Genomic DNA, 18,864 nt, shown 5'->3' with positions numbered 1-18,864 from the left:
AGTGGGCCCTTCTCCCATCTACCTCGCTCTTCTGGCTCCCTCCCAGGTGCAGCCAGCACGTCTCAGACGTTGGCCTGGAGTGGGCCTGAGGCTCAGAGCCGTTCTGGGCTCCATCCTAACCCTGCCCTGCTTCCCTCGGCTGTGGGGGCTGTGGGGAAGGAGTCTCCTCAGCGGTGGTGATGAATTGGGAACAGACTGACAGCGGGGGAGCAGGAACTGCTAATGACTCCTCAAGTAAATGCGCCTTGGGCGACAGCATCAGGTTTCCTCCTTGGGGAGAAGGGTGGAGCTCCTCTGCAGGCAGGCTCAGGTGGGCAGCAAGCTGGAGGTCACGGATGATGCAAACAAAAGCCTCAGGGACGGCCTGCAGGCCTCTTGCTCCCACAAGGAGTGTGGCAGTGGGGCCAGTCCAGTGACAAGGTCCCACAGCTCACTGGTAGGAGGGGCACAGCAGGGTGTACCCCCCCCCAGGGTGTACCCCCCCCCCCCCCCCCCCCCGCTGCCTGCCAAGGTGAAAAGACACCAGAAGCATGAGATTGCCAAAGGGTAGGACAGGGAGAGCTGCTCCTCAGATAAAGGAACTCCATTTCTAAGAGGGAGCTGGCTTGGCCCCTTGAATAGTGGAGCCCTGCAGGTTTCCCTCAGGAGATGGAGGTGACCATCTGTTCCCTGGGACCTAGCCACCAGCAAGCCGGTAAACGTAGCCCGGCTAGGTGGCTTCTTGGTGGGAAGGAGACAGTCAGCTGAGAGCTTGGCCCACCCTTAGAACAAGGGCACGTTTTGCCCATAATGGCTTATGTTGCCTTTCTGCAAACTGGGGCAGAGGGGACAGACACACTGGCAGGCACCTGCCAGACGGGTGCCACTTCCCTATAGCCATCCCTAGCCCTCTCACAGTTCAGACCTCTGCCAAGGAGCCTGTTTTGGGGAATTCCCAGGAGGGATGCTCCTCATCCTGGACCCATGGGGCGATGACAAAGAAGACCCAAAGACCCCTTCCAGAGAGAACAGTAATTGTGTGTGCACAGAATCAGTGCCTTATGGCTCTCCCCCCAGGCTCTGGGCAGATGGAAGAGCTGGGGAAGGACCTGCGTGGCCAAGATGCTGACCGGAGGATGGGACGCTGAAGCTGGGAATGCTCTTGGCCTTCGGTGCAGGCAAGCCTGAACTGGGTCTAAGCAGCAGGGCCTAGGCATGCTGGGAGACCCACCCAAGAGGGCTCTGCTTTGCTCTGGGAAAACCTCCAGACTGCATTAATGTGGAAAGGCCTTTCCCAGCTCCTCTGATTCGTGGTAGGGTTTGTGGTCAGGCTGGGGGCCAGGATGGCACTGTGTCCTGAGGCGGGGCCCCTTGGGAACCCCTCCGTGACCCTGGCCTTAGACCTAGGTGGGGGAATGGGCAAGGGAGGCGGCTCCTTCCTCCCTTCTCTGTTCTATTGCTGCTCTGTCATGCCAGTTCCTGTCTACATTGTGGGGCCAGGTCAGGGGCATAGGCTCTCTCTTCCTGTCCTCACCCGTCCCTGGCCCTCCCTCTTTCCTGTACTCCCTCCCCAGGGAGTCCCAGATCCTCTTTCTGGCAGGAGACGGGGGATGTGAACTGAGGCTCCACTGGCTGGAGGCCTTCCTTTCTAAATCCTATTTAATATCTCCGCTCAATAGGCTCCAAGGGTGGGGCTGGCTCGGGGCCAGGGTTGTGGAGGCCTTCAAGATCTCAGTGGGGAAGACAAGCTCAATAAAAGGCGATCAATGGCCAACTCAGCCCTGTCCAGGGCTCTGCTGGGGCAGAAGGGGGGGCCGGGGAGGGAGGGCAGTTCTGGTGCCTGCCATCTGTGTTTCCCTCTTTGGTCCACAGACCCGCCCAGGATTCCTGGAGGAGGAGGGGGTAATCTGGCATTAGCTTCCTGTAGAGGAAGAGGAGGGCCCAACCAGCATCTTCATGAGGAGAGAAGTCTGCAGGGCACAGGGAGGAATCAGGCCCAGCAGGGAGGCAGCTAAGTTCTCATGGAAGGGAAGCTAGCATTGCCAGGTTCCCTCAGATCCGCTAACAAATGTGCACACATATAATCACATTCCCCAAAGACATCTGCATGCTCTTAGTCTCACAAAATCTCTCAGCATTACCTTTCCTTGGTTAGCTCACAGGTACCACCATGATCCCTTAGCCACATGTGCCTGTCTCCGGACAGCTAAGGCAGCCCTCATGGGGTCACAAGTGAGGCAAGGTTGGAGATCCTTGCCTCCATCCTGGGAATACCTCAGATATGCAGCAACTACCAAATTCTCTCATCTGAGTCCAGCCAACTCTGAGGGGGCTGCAGTGCTACACACACACACACACACACACACACACACACACACACATACACACACCGCTCCTGGGAACCAGCCCCACCGGAAGAGGCAAGGCATACTAGGTTCTGCCACGACCCCCCGAAGAGGATGGGATGTGCGGGACAGGGACCCAGCAGGCAGGCAGGCTCTTGCACTGAGTAGCGCACTGCATTTTAATTGGACTGGAACAAAACCACGCAGCCTGTGGAAGTAATTAATCACTGGTAATTACTCCTCAACATCATCATGTGGCAAGAGTGAAACGATGACCTGGGCTCTTTCAGACAAATCCACTGCGTGGGAAATAGTGGTGCCCAGTACAACACCCAGCAAGGCACCCATTCCTCCACCTCAGGCCAGATTCCCCTCTGTCTTCTCTTGGGTCCCTTTGGGGTCTCTAATCTCAGAGAACAGAGGGGCACTCAGACCCGAAGAGGCTCGTATGCTGAGTGACTAAGGGAGCAGGGCCTGGGGGCAGAGACGCTTTCAGAATCTGGGCTTTAGAGGCCGGTGCTTGCCACGCTGACCCCCTGCTGCTAATTCTTTGGTGAAGGTTCAGCCCTTTGCACACAAGGCCCCAGCACCACGTCTCAGCCTTTCCCTTCAGTAGGCACAGGACACGGGGCTGGCAGTCTTAAGTTCAGCTCTCACTAACAGGAAAGCCAAGAGGAAGCTCCTTTGCAGTAGGGGCTAAGGTTGCCTGCTTCCCCATCACTCTAGGAAGACGGGGTTTACTGTGACCAGAATTGGGACAAGGAAGGGTGGAAGTGTCCTCAGAGGCCTCATGGTGGCCTATTCCTCCAAGACAGGGACAGTCCCTCTCACCTGTCCCAAGATTTGTGGGTCACCACTCCCTACAGTTCTTCCACTCTCATTAGGGTTGGTCACCTGTCCCAATCCCCAGGGGACGGGAAGAAAAGACAGAGAGATCTAGGCAGGAGTCCCTGGGCCAGTGCCTGAAGGAAGACAGCTGGGAAGGACCCAGTGAGGAGGTGGCTGCTCTGGGTTGGAAGAGAATGAGGAGCCTCTGGGCCCTGATGCCCCCTACTCCTTTTGGCAGGTGTCTGGGCCTTGACTTTGGGAGGCGAGTTGCAAGCCAGATGGCTGCCCCATGGGGAAGGAAACGTTTATTCCTGGAACAAATTTATGGCTCAGCACGGCTGTCCCATGAAATCCTCCTCAAGCTCAGAGAAGCCCTGACAAATTGGTGGCCGGCTGATTTATCCCCATTATCAGGGCTGGACTATAAGTCAGTGGCGACAGGCTGAGTTGGGGGGTGCCAAGCCCAGCTCCCACCACCAAACCACTGGGTTCCTTAATCGTCCATTTGTTTCCAAAAGCTGCTTTCCGACCCACCCCCCTTGTCTCTTCAATGCAGTGTCTGCAGAGACTGATGGGCTATAAATCTGCTGTCCTAACAGCTTTATGCATCTCCTGGGGTAGCTTCCAAAATGGGCTTCCCTGCAGGGCGATGCGAAGGAAATTCAGAAGTGGGCTGCGGGTCGCCCAGCTGCTCCGAGGGCAGCAAAGAAGGGTCCGGGCTGGCGAAGGGAGGACTCCCCAGTCTCCTGCTCACAAGGGGCTCTCCCAGGCACTCCACTCATGGCTCCAAGGTCACCTTCCAGACAGCTTTCTCCTCCACCAGGTCCACCAGAGGAGGCCTGTGGCTGACGAAGCCTAAGCTGGCAGCCTCTCCCTCGGTCACGTGTGGCTCCTGACGTGGGGTCTGAGACCAACACCAACCGGGGTCCCTCAGGTGGGGGATGACCGCTCTGTCTGTTGTGTGGAGGCAGTGGTGTTGGGAGGGGCGGGAAGGCGGGAAGTCTGAGCTCTGGGGTGGCGCCCACCTCCTCCCCGGCCAGGCCGATTCCACACCCGTACCTTTTCTTTCTTCTGCTTGGCGGCCTCCTCAGCAGACAGCAGGGATTTGTAGTAGGAGCTGCGCTCAGCAGTGAAGTGGACCTTGGAGAGTGAGTGCTCCACCAGCAAGACGGACAGGTTGGCGCCATCGATGTGCAGCCAGCCGATGAAGTTCCCGGCCTTGTCCATGCTCTCCACCTCCACCTCTACCTGGGGAACAGAGAAAGGGGGTGTCAGCCTGCAGGGGGAGGCCCTGGCCAGCCGCCAGGGCGTTCACACCACAGGACAGGAGCGCATTAGGCACAAGAGCAAGAGCTCACTGGAGCTCCAGCACTGCTGACCCTCTTAGAACCCTTCGCTTCAGTTGTGAGTGGGACCTACGCGTTCTAGCCTCTCACACCCCAGAATCATCCTTACAGATACGTCACTGACCAAGCAACTTCAAAACTCCCTTCTCCTCAGATCTTTTGGCAGACAGCTCCTAGGGTAAACTCGGCTCCCCTTAGCTTAAGCAAGCGAGTCTGCGTTAGCCGTGTGCGTGTGAGTGCAGCCTGGGGATCGGGAGTGAGACAAGCAGCAGACATAGCTCTGGGAACATCCCACTCTTCTTTAGCGCCCACCCACCCCCGGCTCTTCTAGGAAGACAGGCAGGCCCTGGGGAAGCAAGACAATCCCTGGGGAGAGGGGTGTACAGCTGAAGGAATTAATGCTTAACAGAGGTGATGAAAATGGCTGGATGAGAGCCAGGCAAGGAGAGGAGGGAAGGGGGCAGGTGGGCAGAAGGATGTGAACAGGGAGTTTACTAACACACGAGGGCATTTGTGGGGTGACCACAGCGGGGGGCTGCTCCTGACAGGGAGTGACTAGAAGGGTGTAGTCACTACCATCAGGCCAGTCTTTGGGGCCTTATGCTGTGGCGGAACCTCAGAACCCTCAGGGATCCCTGCAGGGCTCGGGGGCATCTGAGCCTCCTCCACTGAGGGCCTCTCCAAGACCCCGAACCCCAGTACTGACTCTGCTCCTCCAAGAGGGTGGCCTTGATGCCTTGGCCCTTGTGGTAGCTGATCTGCTTCCACCTCATGAAGGCAATGGCCCAGGGTGAATTTCTTCTTTGATTCTCCTCAACCTCCTCCTTTCTCTGCTAAAAGGGGCTTGTAAAAGTCTTTGCTGCCAAATATGAAAACTTGTATTAATTTAAACAGCTTCAAGCTCGATTAAGCAATAAAATGAATGTCTAAATACCTGGGAATTCTTTGAAGCCTGGGCTGGAGCCAGCAGCAGCAGCCCAGGGCAGAGGGTTAGAGAGGAGAGCGGAGGGAAGGAGAGGGAAGAGAGCAGGGAGAGATGTGGAGGACATGGCACCCTGTAAGTAGACAGAGGTGACTTGGCCATGCAGACAGAAGGCAATGGGGAGAAGAAGGGGTAGGACCAGGAAGGCAGGACCCTGGCTTTTCCCTTTTCTTGAACACCCTCTTCCTACTTAAGGCTTACGGTTAACCCTTCAAGTGGAAATGCAAGTTCAATGATGCCTGAGGTTGGGGTCTGACCCAGAAGCAGATATGAAGAGTTTATTAGAGCTAGGAAAAAAAAAAAAAAAGATACTACATATAGATCCATTCCAAGCTGACTCTGTAGGTGGGTAGGTAGGTCCCCTATTCCTGGACCTCTGGTCTTTTGCCATGTTAGTAGCCAAGTGTCATTTTCCTAAAACTGAGGACAGCTGCCCTGCTTGAGCACACGGCCTCCTTCCAGTTCTGAGAAGCCGTGGTGGGCTAGTGTGGTTGTGACAAGAAGCTTGATGCTCCCTGGCATAATTCCTCTCGGCACCCGATTGCTAGAATGGAGGCAAGAACCCTAGAGACGGGTTGATGAAACACCCAGGCAGGTACAATCCTTCTCATCCTATAAGGTGCCCACAGTTAGACCTCACTCCACATAGCAAACCCCAAATTCACACCTCACCTCTGATGCTGCAAACCAGACGATGGCCTCTCAAGGGCTCACACTAGCAACAGACACAGTGACTGTGCTGACAGACACGGGCTCTGTGCTGACACTCCTGGGGTCAACACTACCAACCCTGTTGGCTGACTTCACACTTACCAGCCTCTCCCTGCCTGCAATCAATATGCTAACTTGGGCTTGACAAGTCCCTGGGCCCAGCCAGGCACAGAGGAAAGAAATCTCTAGCCTTGGGCACTGTCCTCTCACCGAATCCATCTTGGGTTACAGAGGGAGATAAAACTGTAGCCTGTGGGTCTCTGCTTCCCCTTTCATTATGGCTGCTGCAACCAAGGTACTTTCTCCATCAAAGGCATTCAGGGGAAGGTGGGCTGGGCTCAGTGGAGGGATGGGGCTACTCTCAAGTATCTTGACTTGTGACCTCTCTAGCCAAGCCCTGTGCCGTGTCTATCCTTCTGGGCACAAAGAATTCAATCGGAAGACCAAAGTCTTAACCCTTCTCTAGTCCTGGGAGAGTTCCACTGGGAGCAAGCACAGGGTTAAGCATGGTGGTCCTAGGTTGGTATAAGTGTTCACTGTTCATCATGTTTCTCTCAGATCGATTGCCAGGAATTTGTAGCCTGACTATAACATTCCATGGACCAATGTCTGTATATGCTCTATTTTTCTGATCAACTTTAAGACTCAGGTTTTTGATACTTTCTCTTAGTTAAAAAGTACATATAAACCACACATACATACGGAGATATACAGATACAGCTGATTCTCAATGTTTGTGGTACTTATGTTCTATAAAGGCACCATGAACACTGAATTAGTGAATCCTGAACCATTGCTCCCAGGGGAAACACAGGATTAGATTCCTGCAGGACTCTCATCACATTTTTATCAACTTACCAATACATAACCTTCTTCTGTGCATGTTTCTGTTTAAAGACACCTTATTTAATATATACTGATGATTCATTAACATTGAAACCACAGCCAATAGCACTATCACTCATGCCTGAATAAAGCTTATCTAACACATGTATTTTCTCCTTAAGGCGTATCACAGTCTTCTTGCACTTAGGAACACTAGACAGCATTTCAGCACTCTGGAGGCCATTTTAAACTACAAAATCACCAAGAGAAAGCACTCACACAAAAAGGAAAAATGCAGGACCACAAGACACTTGTGTGTGGGGTGACAGCTGAACAAGAAGGCTGTGCAGCACCTTTTTCAGCCTCAGGTGGGAGATGTGCTCACCAGCAGACTTGGAATTTTCACTACAGTGCACATCCACAAATGATCAAAAAAGTCCCATGGGGCACCTGGGTGGCTCAGTCGGTTGAGCATCCGACTTTGGCTCAGGTCATGATCTCCCAGTTCGTGAGTTCGAGCCCCGCGTCGGGCTCTGTGCTGACAGCTCGGAGCCTGGAGCCTGCTTCAGATTCTGTCTCCCTCTTTCTCTGCCCCTCCCCCACTTGCGCTCTGTTTCTCTCAAAAATAAATAAAACATTAAAAAAAAAAAAAAAGTCCCACGAGCACTGATTTTGGGTTACAAGTAAATTTTAGCAAGTGAATTTGCAAAAACGGAATCACACAGAATGAGGATTGACTATCTAGAGGTATACGGAGAGCTATTTCCTACAAGTTTGTTTCAAACTGAAGACAGGAGTTAGGGGAGGCTCACTCATGTCAAATACACAGGAAACCTCTTCCGGTTTCTTTCTGGCTATTATAATCAAGTGTTGTGTAAACCGGAAAGTGCTATACAATATTGCTACTTGTCTCTTCAGCATCTTGTGGAGTGTTTCAGGGAGAGATTTGGACTCGACAGCTTCCCTTGGGAGGCCTCCTACAATGGCATGTGACATCGGGAGTTCAAGACTTGGGTGATGACCGTGGGCTGCTGGAGTGTTTCATTTGTGCGTGGGCATTCGGTGTGGACACACGTGAGCTGATCCGGCCTTTAGGGTACCACAGAGTACGTGTCCACATGGACACAGGCGGTGTCAGCAGGGAACAGATGGAGGCTCTTCTCTTCATTCCCCTCTTCAATGCTCATATTGAAGCTAAGGCCTAGGAAAACAGAGCTGAGGGGAGGAGGCCTCCCGAGAGATCATGAGGGGGGGCCATGGCATCCCACTGAGGAAGCAGCTGGGCGAGAACGAGGAAGAGGGCGGCCGAGACGCCTGAGGTCGGACCTGCTCCTCAGGCGCCGAAGGACACCGTGCCGCTGCCTCACTGGGCACCCCGGCTGGTCCGGCCATCTGCCAGCATCTCTTGCCCCGTGCTCTTGAGGCAGACGGAGCGGGTGCGGATCTTTGGTCCGAACTGGGCCCTGTGAGCTGAGCTCTTCCAGCTTCAGTACCACCTTCCTGTGAAGGCTTCCCGAACCCATCCCCAAGTCAACCACTCTGTGGACACCTATAGGCTCACCCACCCTTTGGCATTTAGAGGGGAGTGTACAGCACAGAGGTTAAGAGCGCAGCCTGTGGAGCCAGACTGCCTCAGTTCAAATCCACCTCCTACCTATGTGACCTTTGGCAAGTCACTTAACCTTCTGTGTCCTTGTTTTTTTTTTAACGTTTACTTATTTATTTATTTATTTATTTTATTATTTTTGAGACAGAGAGAGACAGAGCATGAACAGGGGAGGGTCAGAGAGAGGGAGACACAGAATCTGAAACAGGCTCCAGGCTCTGAGCTGTCAGCACAGAGCCCGACGCGGGGCTCGAACTCACGGGCTGTGAGATCATGACCTGAGCCAAAGTCGGCCGCTTAACTTACTGAGCCACCCAGGCGTCCCTGTGTCCTTGTTTACTGTAAAACTGGCATTGCAATATTCCCTATCTCAAAGGATTTGTTATGATTAAACGAGCTAATACATACACTAAGCATGTAGAAGATTACTGGACACATAAGTGCTTCATCATCATCATCATCATCAACTTTTTACTTCATAGTAGGGCCAGTTATTTTATTTCCAAATATCTTTATTCTTCAACTAGGTTGTTTGCTCCAAGGGGGATCAAAGCTTTTTCTCCCCCCCGCGTCTTCCCCAGAGCTGGGTGTAGTGACCGGGCAATGAGATGGCAGGAAGAGCATGGATCATGGAGTCAGACAGACTTGGGCTCAAATCCTAGCTCTGGCTGGGGTTTTTGGGAAGTCCCACAAACTCTCCTCTCCTAGCCAGTTTTCTTGTCCGTAAAAAGAGAAGCGGATCCTATGTATCCAAGGAAGTAACATAAAACTGCTTCCTCTTCCCTTCAGCTAATACGGGCCAGCAGCAGCCCTGCTCGGGCTGAGCTCCATCCCCTTAGCTTTCCCTCCATCTAGAAGGTTTGGGTTTCTTACACCCAGGGGGCCTCATGCAAAATACAGAGTGGAGGGAAGGCAAGTGTGGGCCGATGGGAAGAGCTAATGTGTGATTGTCCTCACACCCAGCTGAATAACCAGGTGCTGTTCTGCTCAGTCGAGGGGGGGGCGCGTCTCTCTCTGCCACAGGGCCAAGGGGAGGGGACGCGGCCCGGCCAGCCGCACCCAGCGGGAGAGCAGCTGGACACACTGGACTCGGCCTGTCCGTGGGCTGGGGCAGCCGGCGGGCCCGCTGCCTCACAGTGGGACACGTTCTCCTGCTCCCAAGCACGTTAATGTGCCACTAATGAAATTGTTCTGGCTTATTTACCAAATTAATACAAACGGCACAGGCTGTTAATTTGCATGTCTCCTAATTACTGAGGAAGAGCTCCCGTGCCCAGGCAGCACACACACCTCAGTGCCCACCCAGCCGGGCTGTGGTCTCACCCTTCCCAGCTGCGGGTGCGTGAGGAAGGGGAGAAGGGAAAGGAGGAAAGGGGAGAACTGGAGCGGCTCTGGCTCGCTCTCCGTGGCTGAGAACAAGTGAGGAGAGAAGCTGTGGTGGCCATGAATTTGTTTCATTGCCTATAGTTCTTTCCTTAGTGGCTGGAGTGCCTTGGCCTCCAGAAATATACTCGGTCCCTGTCCTGCTCCCCTCTTCCACACTGCCCTTCCTTTCCCTTGTTTGGATTCTGTCCAGCTTCTTAGGAACTACTCCATCAGGCAGGCAGTGGGGTCTGAGTCATCTTTCTCTCTAGGCAGTGTGGCACATTCTGGGCCTGGGGTGCAGCGCAGGGTTAGAACGGTGCACGGGGTCACAGGAAGGGAAGTGAAAGCCACCCAGGGGCTGAGGGTCTTATGGATACTACTCCTCTTTCTCAACCTGTCCTGCTCCTTCCCAGCCACTAAGCCTTCAGATTCTGAAACCTTATGTAAAGTATATGTGTATGTTTGTGGGGGGGGGGGGGGAGGGAGAGGGAGAGAGGGAGAGAGGGAGAGAGGGAGAGAGGGAGAGAGAGAGAGAGAGAGAGAGAGAGAGAGAGAGAGAGAGATTGGTCACTTCAGAGCTCACCATAAGACCACAGAGGAAATTCTGACTGCCCTGGGGGTTCAGGTAGCTGTCCTACCTCTCCTGCTCCAGGAACCATATTGGATGACTAGTGGTTCCAAGTCTGGGGCAAGGCTGAAAAGACACAGGTCCTCCTGCAGCCTCCTTTGGGTCTTGGTGAGGTTTGGGCCAGGGGAGGGAGAAGGCACTGGAGGCTGCCTCCACTGAAAGGCAAACTTGAACAAGGCAGCTAGGGGCGCTCAGGGCAAAGAAACTCTGAAGTGTTGAGCAGAGGAGGAGACACAGCAGGGGGCTGCACGCTCCACTGGTGACTCAGGGCAGCCAAAGGAGGTACAGCACAGAGGCGACTGGCAATGGGGGAGGGCAGGGAGATCCCATACTTATGTACCCACCTTCCTTTTTTGTGTGTCAAGAGGATGGAGAAAAGGTACGATCTCCCCAAGTGTGCCAGCCCCACCTCTAGGCACAGTGCCTGAGCGCAGGAGAGGACTGTTCTTTAGCCAGCCTCTTCGGTTGGGAGGCTGAGGAATGCCTGGAAAATAGCGAGGGGATGCTCTCTCCTCCAGGGGAGGTGGGCCGCCTCCGGCAGGACAGGTGAAGCCAGGTAGACAAGAGCAGTGGCACAGGACACCCCTGCCCTGGGGTCCTTGGAAACGAAGACTTCCCGCACAGGTGACGGCGATGGAGGTTATACAGGCTGCGAGTTCCTCTAGAAGGCAGAGAGCAGACTGCTCAGGGCTGCCTCTGGGGAGGTGACATCAGGGGCCTTAATGACAGGCAGAAGCCTCTATCCTTCCCACATGCTGTCTGGCCACAGGCCTGCTTTCAACACCCTCAAAGCCACCAGCAACAAGTATGGGAAAAAGCCTGAAACTAGGAACACGGCAGGAAGGAAGATTGGATGACAAGGCACCGAGGAACAAAGAAAAAGCACCGGACTGACTGGAACTGTGATCTGGGCCGGGAGGACGCGGGTCACGTCCCCTCCAGGCTCAGTCTCCTCACACACAAATGAGAGCAGAACCAAGGTTTTAGGGTGCTCTCGGCTGTGAACTAGCTGAGGGGACAGTCGGGGCTGGGTGGTGGCACTGATGGTGTACCAGTACGACTGGGGGCTGAGGAGACAGAAGGGCAAGCAGAGAAGCCCCCTGCGAACCCTCGGGCCCCGCAGGAAAACTTGCAGAGAGGCACAAAGGGCACTCCAGCCTCTTCCGAACCCACGCCTCCCACCACTTTTCTGCCAGAATGTGAGCAGTGATCCAGAGCAGCCAGACTGCACCGGAGACTCCTTGCCTGTTACACAGAGGTAGCCGCATCGCCGCAGAGCTGGTTTTCCACCATCACTGATGCTGCATGAAGGCTGTAACGTGCTGCCACAGTTAGAGCTGTGAACTTGAAGAGACACCTCACCTTAATATAGTAGCAGCTTAACACAGCCAACGTGTGCCCGCCACTCACAGGCACGCGCAGACACAGCAACGTCTCTCAGAGACGACGAACGTTACCACACTGCAATTAATAATGTAACGCTCTGGGAGCTGGGGAGGCAGTGCCCATGAAATGCCTCCTGGGTCTCATTACCGGCAGCTGCCGGCAGGGAGTGGGCAGAGGAGAGGCAGGCAGCAGTACAAATCTCCCCTGTGCTGGAGAAGCAGCGCTCTGGTCCCCATCAGCGCCCCTGCTCCTAACCCCGCGGCACCTCCAGATCAGATGACTCTTTCAAGTCCAGCCCACAGTGCCAACTGTTCTCCAGAAAACCTCCCTCGGACATCCATGTGCTGGCCCAAGCCAAAGCCCTAGGAATGCCTGGAAATCAGGCCCGAGTCGGCACGGTGGCCGGAGGGGTCAAGAAGCTCCTGGAAATTGATGGAAGGCCTGAGCACAGAACAAGATGGCTCAGCTAGAAGTTCAGGGCTTCTTCCTCTCCCAGAATACCTCAGGGATGAGGGGTGGGATGAGTAGCAGGGGGGGGGGGGGGGCAGCTCCTGGTCCTGCCTGAGGCAGAGAGGCGGCAGCCAAAGTGATCAGCATCGTCGGAGTCTGCCGGGAAATGCAAACCTGCTGACTCCAGGCCTTTGCAGGCGGTAACACAGTTTATAAACTGACGCAATCTGTTCCTTTGGTGCAGACAATGAGGAAAGTAGATTGTTCATCTTCTCAGGAAAACCCGGGGCTAAAGGCTGGAAGGAGATTTAACTCTCTCTTCTCTGAGACTCATGCAGGAATGACCCTGAATCAGGAAGCCCTCATTCTGCACCCCTGTCCAGGGCACCCCTGGTGGCACCCTTCCCCACAGGTTTCCTGAGACCGAGCCAAGCTTTGGAACTCCTTCAGACCGTGGGGCACACCGAGTGGCCCAGCTCCTCTCATCCTCCTTGGCTGACATGGAGAAGAGCAGCGCCAGCCCAAAAGAGCAGCGAAGACAAGACTGCTGTTCATCAGGTGCCCCCATGCAGTTCTTCATCCCAAACCTTGGCGTGGGCCACGGAGGCAGCCACGGTGGCGTTTTCCAAAGCCCAGCCAGAGTACCTCAGGCTGTACCCGAGCCCTGTGGGGACCGGGCTAGCGGCGAGAGGAAGGTTGGCCTCTTGTCAGGGCAAATCAGTGTATGTATGACATGGAATAACTAACTACATGTGGCTATCAAATGTCTGACCTGGTCTGAAAGTAATCGAATATTGTTCAATCAGGTCGAGTTAAAATGCCACTTCCCCCTTTATGAGGACCTGTGTGTCCCCCTGATCCCGAGGCCCACTCTGGACAGGCGCCCTCTGCTTTGCTGACTCCAGCTCTCCGGCTTCTTTACCTGAACTGCTGTGGGTGTCTATGGGGACCCGCATCTTGCTTTTAAAAAGCTCCTATGTTGTCATTCATAATTACTTCTTTCTTTTTAAAAAAAAAATTTTTTTAACGTTTATTTATTTTTGAGGCAGAGAGACAGAGCATGAACGGGGGAGGGTCAGAGAGAGGGAGACACAGAATCTGAAACAGGCTCCAGGCTCCGAGCTGTCAGCACAGAGCCCGACGCGGGGCCTGAACTCACGGACCGCGAGATCATGACCTGAGCCGAAGTCAGCCACTTAACCGACTGAGCCACCCAGGCGCCCCCATAATTACTTCTTTCCTTCCCACCCCAGAGAAAAAGAAACCTAGCTCTAGATCACACCCTCTTTGGCTTCCTCGGGCACCTACCAGTCACCTCTCACATACTGTCACCATTCCAATCCCCTCTCCCATCCACCTCTCTGCCTATGAATATCTTGCCCATCCGAGAAAACCTTGCCTTGACCTCCTATCCCACCCAGTCAACCTATTTCTCCTTACCCAGAGTATTTCCTCAACTCTCTTTTTCTTCCCCATCCATTGCGATGGTTCACCGCTATCAATACTGCAATGGAACTGCGACTTCTAAGTCACTCGAGACCTCGCAACTGTAATTTTAACAATTTCTTCTCACATGTCATCGATTTTGACCTTTTGAATGATCTAACCAAGCTAAGAAGCCCTCTTCCACTTTAAACTTTTTTTTTTTTTTTTTTTTTTAGGCCTCTGTGATTCTCAATCGTGGCTTCTTCTCCCTGCTCTTAGTTTCAATCGTGAATTCTTTCCCAACAACATGCCCCTTGAATACGGATATTTACCAGGGGGCCACTTTAAGCTGCACAGCCCCCATTTTTCACTGCTCTCGGAGTTATAGGACACCATGACTTTTATTTCCAGTCCGGACCTCTCTTCAGAATTCAGCTCCAACCTGACAACTTTCAAATGTGACGAGTCTAATTCCGAATCTACTATCGTCACTATAAAACCTGTGCCTCCACCTGCATTTCTTATCCCAGTCAGCAGCACGAGGAGCTCGGGAGTCATCCTTGGCTCCCTTATATATTCACACTCAATCTCCGGAGCACACTAATTCTACTTCATAAACGTCGCTTGAATTCTTCCTCTCTTCTTTATCCTCACTGCCACTCCTTGAGTTCAGGTCCTACCTTTGGGGGACAGTCCCCTTCACCGGTATCCCTGCCACCAGTGTCCCTAATGGCCCCTCCACAATGCTGCAGTGAGGCTTATCACAGGCAGTGCAGCACGATGGTCAGAGACAGGCTGGGGAGCCGGACCACCTGGAGTCAAGCCTTGCTCAACTACTTATTAGCTGTGGGACCCTAAGTGGTCAAATGGGCATAATAATGGTGCCTACTTCAATGATTTTTACTAAAGAATAAATAAACTGATTCTAGTTAAATACTCAGGAAGAGTCTGGTAGATAGTAAGCGCACAGTTACTGTGCGTTTGGGTTACTTAACCAGAAAATCCAAACCTGATCCCTTCTGCTGCTGTTGAGACCCTTCCCTGCTCTCTGCTGAAGTCCAAATTCCTCAGCACAGCAGAGTATAAGCTTCTTACCACTGGGTTCTTACTGGTCTCACCTTCCACCATTGTGGCCCTCGTTACTTTGCTCTGGTCACGCCAAACCAACGCCAGCTCCACACACACGACGCATCGTTTCAGGCCTCTGTACACGCTCTTCCCCGCGGCTAGAACGCTCCTTCTATTACGGCACCTGTGAACTCCTACCCAGCCCATGAAGATTCTGCACTGATGGGATTTCACTCAAACTATTACATTATTTACTTAGCAATGCTTTCCCCCACATGCCACTACTAATTACAGTATCATAATGGGCACTTATTAATGTCTTGTTACCGGCACACGGGAGGCATTCAGTGAGCAGATGATGAAAGGTAAGAGGTCTTACCTTCTCCAGATTACTGGCAGTCAACTTGGAGAAGGAAAGTTCCTGGGACAGAAAACGGTCTTTGGGGAAATCCAGTGGCGCTGAACAAATTGGGAGAAGGCCTGTTTCGAGAACCTCTCTAAGGTGACAGGGATGTTCCCACAGATGCCCCTGTCACAGCAGGTCTGCTCATAGGAGCCCGGAGGGGCAGAAACTGGCTTTTGGTCAGTGCAGCCAGCACGGATGACTCAGAGGCTCCCAGACGTCACGAGCAGAAGGGGCTGTTTCGCACTTGGCTTTGCCTGTACTGAATATAACTGGAGCGAGGATGGATTCCTCTATTTATCCAGGCATGAACACAGGCAGCAGCTGTGTATGCCTCCCTCTGGTCTCCTACACATCCACCACTCCTGGCCACCATCCCTCAGCAAGGAAGGGGTGAAGAGCAAAAGCAGACACGAGACAGCCAGAGGAAGAGCTAAGAGGACAGGACAGGACCCCACAGCCTGTCTGCTAAGTCCTCCAAGCCAGGGGGTAGGTGTCCCAGTTAGGACTCAGTCGCCTGAGGGAACATCCGAGCGCAGGGCTGAGAAAGCCTCAAGCTACAAGTCACTTGCCAGTGTGGGCAGGTCTCAGGTCCTTCTAGGAGAACAGGGAAATCTTTGGGGAAAGGCCACTGCTGTTAGGTTTAAGGGAATCTGGAGCTTGGACAAGCTCAGTCACTTCAGAGTTCTCAGAACTGGGCTGTGGCCACGGGGGCCACTAAAATGCTGTCAGGTTGTGGCAGGGATGTCCTATGCTAGGGGAAAGGGGATGTGGAGCTCCTTCTCTTTCATTATCACCTGGTCTCTTGGAATAGGTGCATGGACACTAATCCCTCTTGCAGGCCAGAGAAAGGCACAAGAGAAAAGAATTCGGAACAGATAAAAATCCTACACTTGCAGCTAGGAGCCAGGCAATTTATTTCCCCCTGCCCCTGTGTTCATCCGTATTCTTCCTTAAAATCCAGCTGCCTTCACATGCCAGCAGGAAGCTGGCCCTGGGCCTGCTGTCCTCGGCAGGCACCCCTTTCCGATTCACAGGGAGGCAAAGCGGTAGGGCCGGCAGAAGTCCTGTGATCCACACTCCTGGACAGGCCAGAGAAAGCCCCCTGCTCCCCTCTCACCACACTCAGGGGCTGCTCTCTTAGGCCCAGTGGAGAGGAGATCTGGGCCTCTTCAGGGACTCTGCTTGTGTTTCATGCACGTTCCCAAAGTCTGTCTCAAACCTATTTCAACACGGTAAGGAAAATAAAAAAATCCTTTCAGATGATACAGTCGTCCTCTTCCAGCAGTGCCAGTGGGCGAGGGCTGTTGTGTGCTCACCCTCCAGTCATGTGGGCAAACGAGGCCCTTGCTCAGTATGACCTGGAGGGCCTGTGATCTCTGTGGCCTCTCCGTAATACAAAGAAGGGCCTGTGGGTAGAAGCCACCCATTATACGGTCTGAGCACACATAGCCCAGATTGGAATAAGTGCGGTATGCCAGAGGCCAGATCGCCTGGTCAATGACCCTGGTCCCGGCCCCTGCCCTCTTCTGGGGGTCGAGGCTGAGCTTCCTCACTGCTCATTTATTGCTACTGACAGTGAAACTATGGCACTGCTTGTACCGTCTGAGTGGAGCTCTCAGATGTCATAAGCCCTCCCAAACCTCTCTGTGGTCTGCAGCTGGTCCGGGCCACCTCTGCCTGGGAAAAGACCAGGAACGAAGGGCGTGGGCCGGCACGGGTGTGTTGACTCCTCTGCTTCTCCGCACCGAGGCCACATTCCCTCTTCTTCCCTGTCTTTCCCCAACTCCCTGGGCCATGGACTCCTCATGCTGTTTTGGGCTACATTTGTAGTTACCTCCTGAAAGTACCCAAAGCCACTGGAGTGACAGCAAAGGCGAGAGAGAGAAAAGTATTAGTGGTAGGAAAGGACAATACATAGGATGGGTCAGCAGCTTAGCTGTTGACATGACTCTCTGCCCATCCTCTTGACAGGACTCAAAGCGCCATTAGTCACAATTATTTCTCTCTCCCCCATTTCAACCAAACGTGCCGAATACAACTCAGCTTAATGAGGTCCCAGGAGCTAATGGGTGGCCCCTCAGCCCTACTATTTGCTCAGGCTGATCTTGTCCTGTTCTCAGGCAGGGAGCAGCTATCCTGTGTTCCTCCGAATGGGGTTCCTCCAAATGAGGGTGGCCTCATTTGCCCTGCTCCACCCTCCAGTTTGGTTACACTAAGCAGAATTCCACTGACACCTGCTCTCTGCTCCACACGGGGAGTGCTCCCAACGTAGGTGTGCTCTGAAATGGAGACAGGAAATGAAGATGCTCAGCATCTTTGGCTAAGATTTCTGGAAGGCACAATTACGCTTTTAAGACAATACCTTTGGTTTTGGAGGAAGCGTGGTGAGCCTAACGCTTTCCTAGGCGGAGGTGCCTGCTCCAGGCTCTTCTGACAGAAGACAGTGTGGCTGCAGCCACTGCTGTCAATGCAGCTTCTCCCGCCATAGACTTTCTGTCAGTGTCCTCGGGGGGGAAAAGCTTTGAGATCCCTGCCCCCACCCTGACACTCGACGTAAACATTATTTAAGCAATTGGATTTCTTTTAATGCTATTTGAAGATGCTCTCAATTGCCCACTGCTCCTGAGCTGCTGGCTGGAGCCAGTGGGCAGGAAAACAGACAGTGGGAAGGTCAAGAGCAGGGAAAAAAAAAAAAAAAAAAAAAGAAAAAAAAGGAAAGGCCAGCACCATCCTCTGTCTTAGGTAGTAAAAGGCATGCCGTAAGGAGCATGAAAAGAAAAAGAAGGGCTATGAGGAGAGATTCTCAGTACCGTGAATCTTCTCGAAGTACACCATACTCCCCTTCTCACCAACTTCATTTCCTCTAATCCAGCCCCCCTTGCTCTGGCTCAGCTGATCTGCCTGCCGAGTGAGCTGCCCAACCCGCCTCCTGTAACCCGGCTGGTCCCCGAGGCCACAACCCTACATCACAGCCGGAAAAGTCAGACATGCAGCGGCCCCCGCACTGCCAAGGGAGGAGCAGAGGTGCGGAGCATACTCAGAGAGATGTCTGGCCGTTTACCGGTAAGGGATTGCTGAGAGAACCCCCACTTCAGGAAGTTTCTGCCCAGGAGTGCCGAGAGAAAATGTGTGAAGATGTGTCCAAGGGGCAACTCCCCCACACCACTTATATCTTCCAGGAAGCCTTCCCTAATTCACTCTTTCTAACAACTCCATCTTTAGTGCTCACGTTAAGTCCTGAATCAACTAGACTGCTCTTGTAATCCATGAGCTTTTACATTATGCCCTCCAAGTGAGGCTGTTGCCTGTTTCTTTTGCACCCACACCTAGTCCCCACGTCATTGCCCAAGCATCAGGATTCTAGGCAGTGCTAGAAGGGGCTTGATGGAGGGGGCTCCTGGGCGACTGTGCTTGGCAGGGCTCTTTTGTTTCTGGGCAACACCTTCCACATGGCTATGTTCCTGGTTGCTGTCCAGAGCTTCCCTAACAAAGACAGCTTCCAAGGCCAGGCAAG

At 53.4% G+C, this 18,864-nt stretch overlaps 1 protein-coding gene across 2 annotated transcripts in view; it reads right to left on the bottom strand.

Moving 5' to 3' along the window:
- SND1 (staphylococcal nuclease and tudor domain containing 1) overlaps nucleotides 1-18,864 on the bottom strand; it is a 423,196-nt gene that overhangs the window by 11,988 nt on the left and 392,344 nt on the right. For both annotated transcript variants that reach the window (XM_042923831.1, XM_042923837.1), the window contains one exon: nucleotides 4,212-4,400. In XM_042923831.1, coding sequence (XP_042779765.1) covers nucleotides 4,212-4,400 — 189 coding nt within the window. The remainder of the gene's footprint in view (nucleotides 1-4,211; nucleotides 4,401-18,864) is intronic.

Source organism: Panthera leo, chromosome A2, assembly GCF_018350215.1.
Source record: "Panthera leo isolate Ple1 chromosome A2, P.leo_Ple1_pat1.1, whole genome shotgun sequence".
Taxonomy (NCBI): domain Eukaryota; kingdom Metazoa; phylum Chordata; class Mammalia; order Carnivora; family Felidae; genus Panthera; species Panthera leo.
This window is presented reverse-complemented; position numbering and strand designations above follow the sequence as displayed.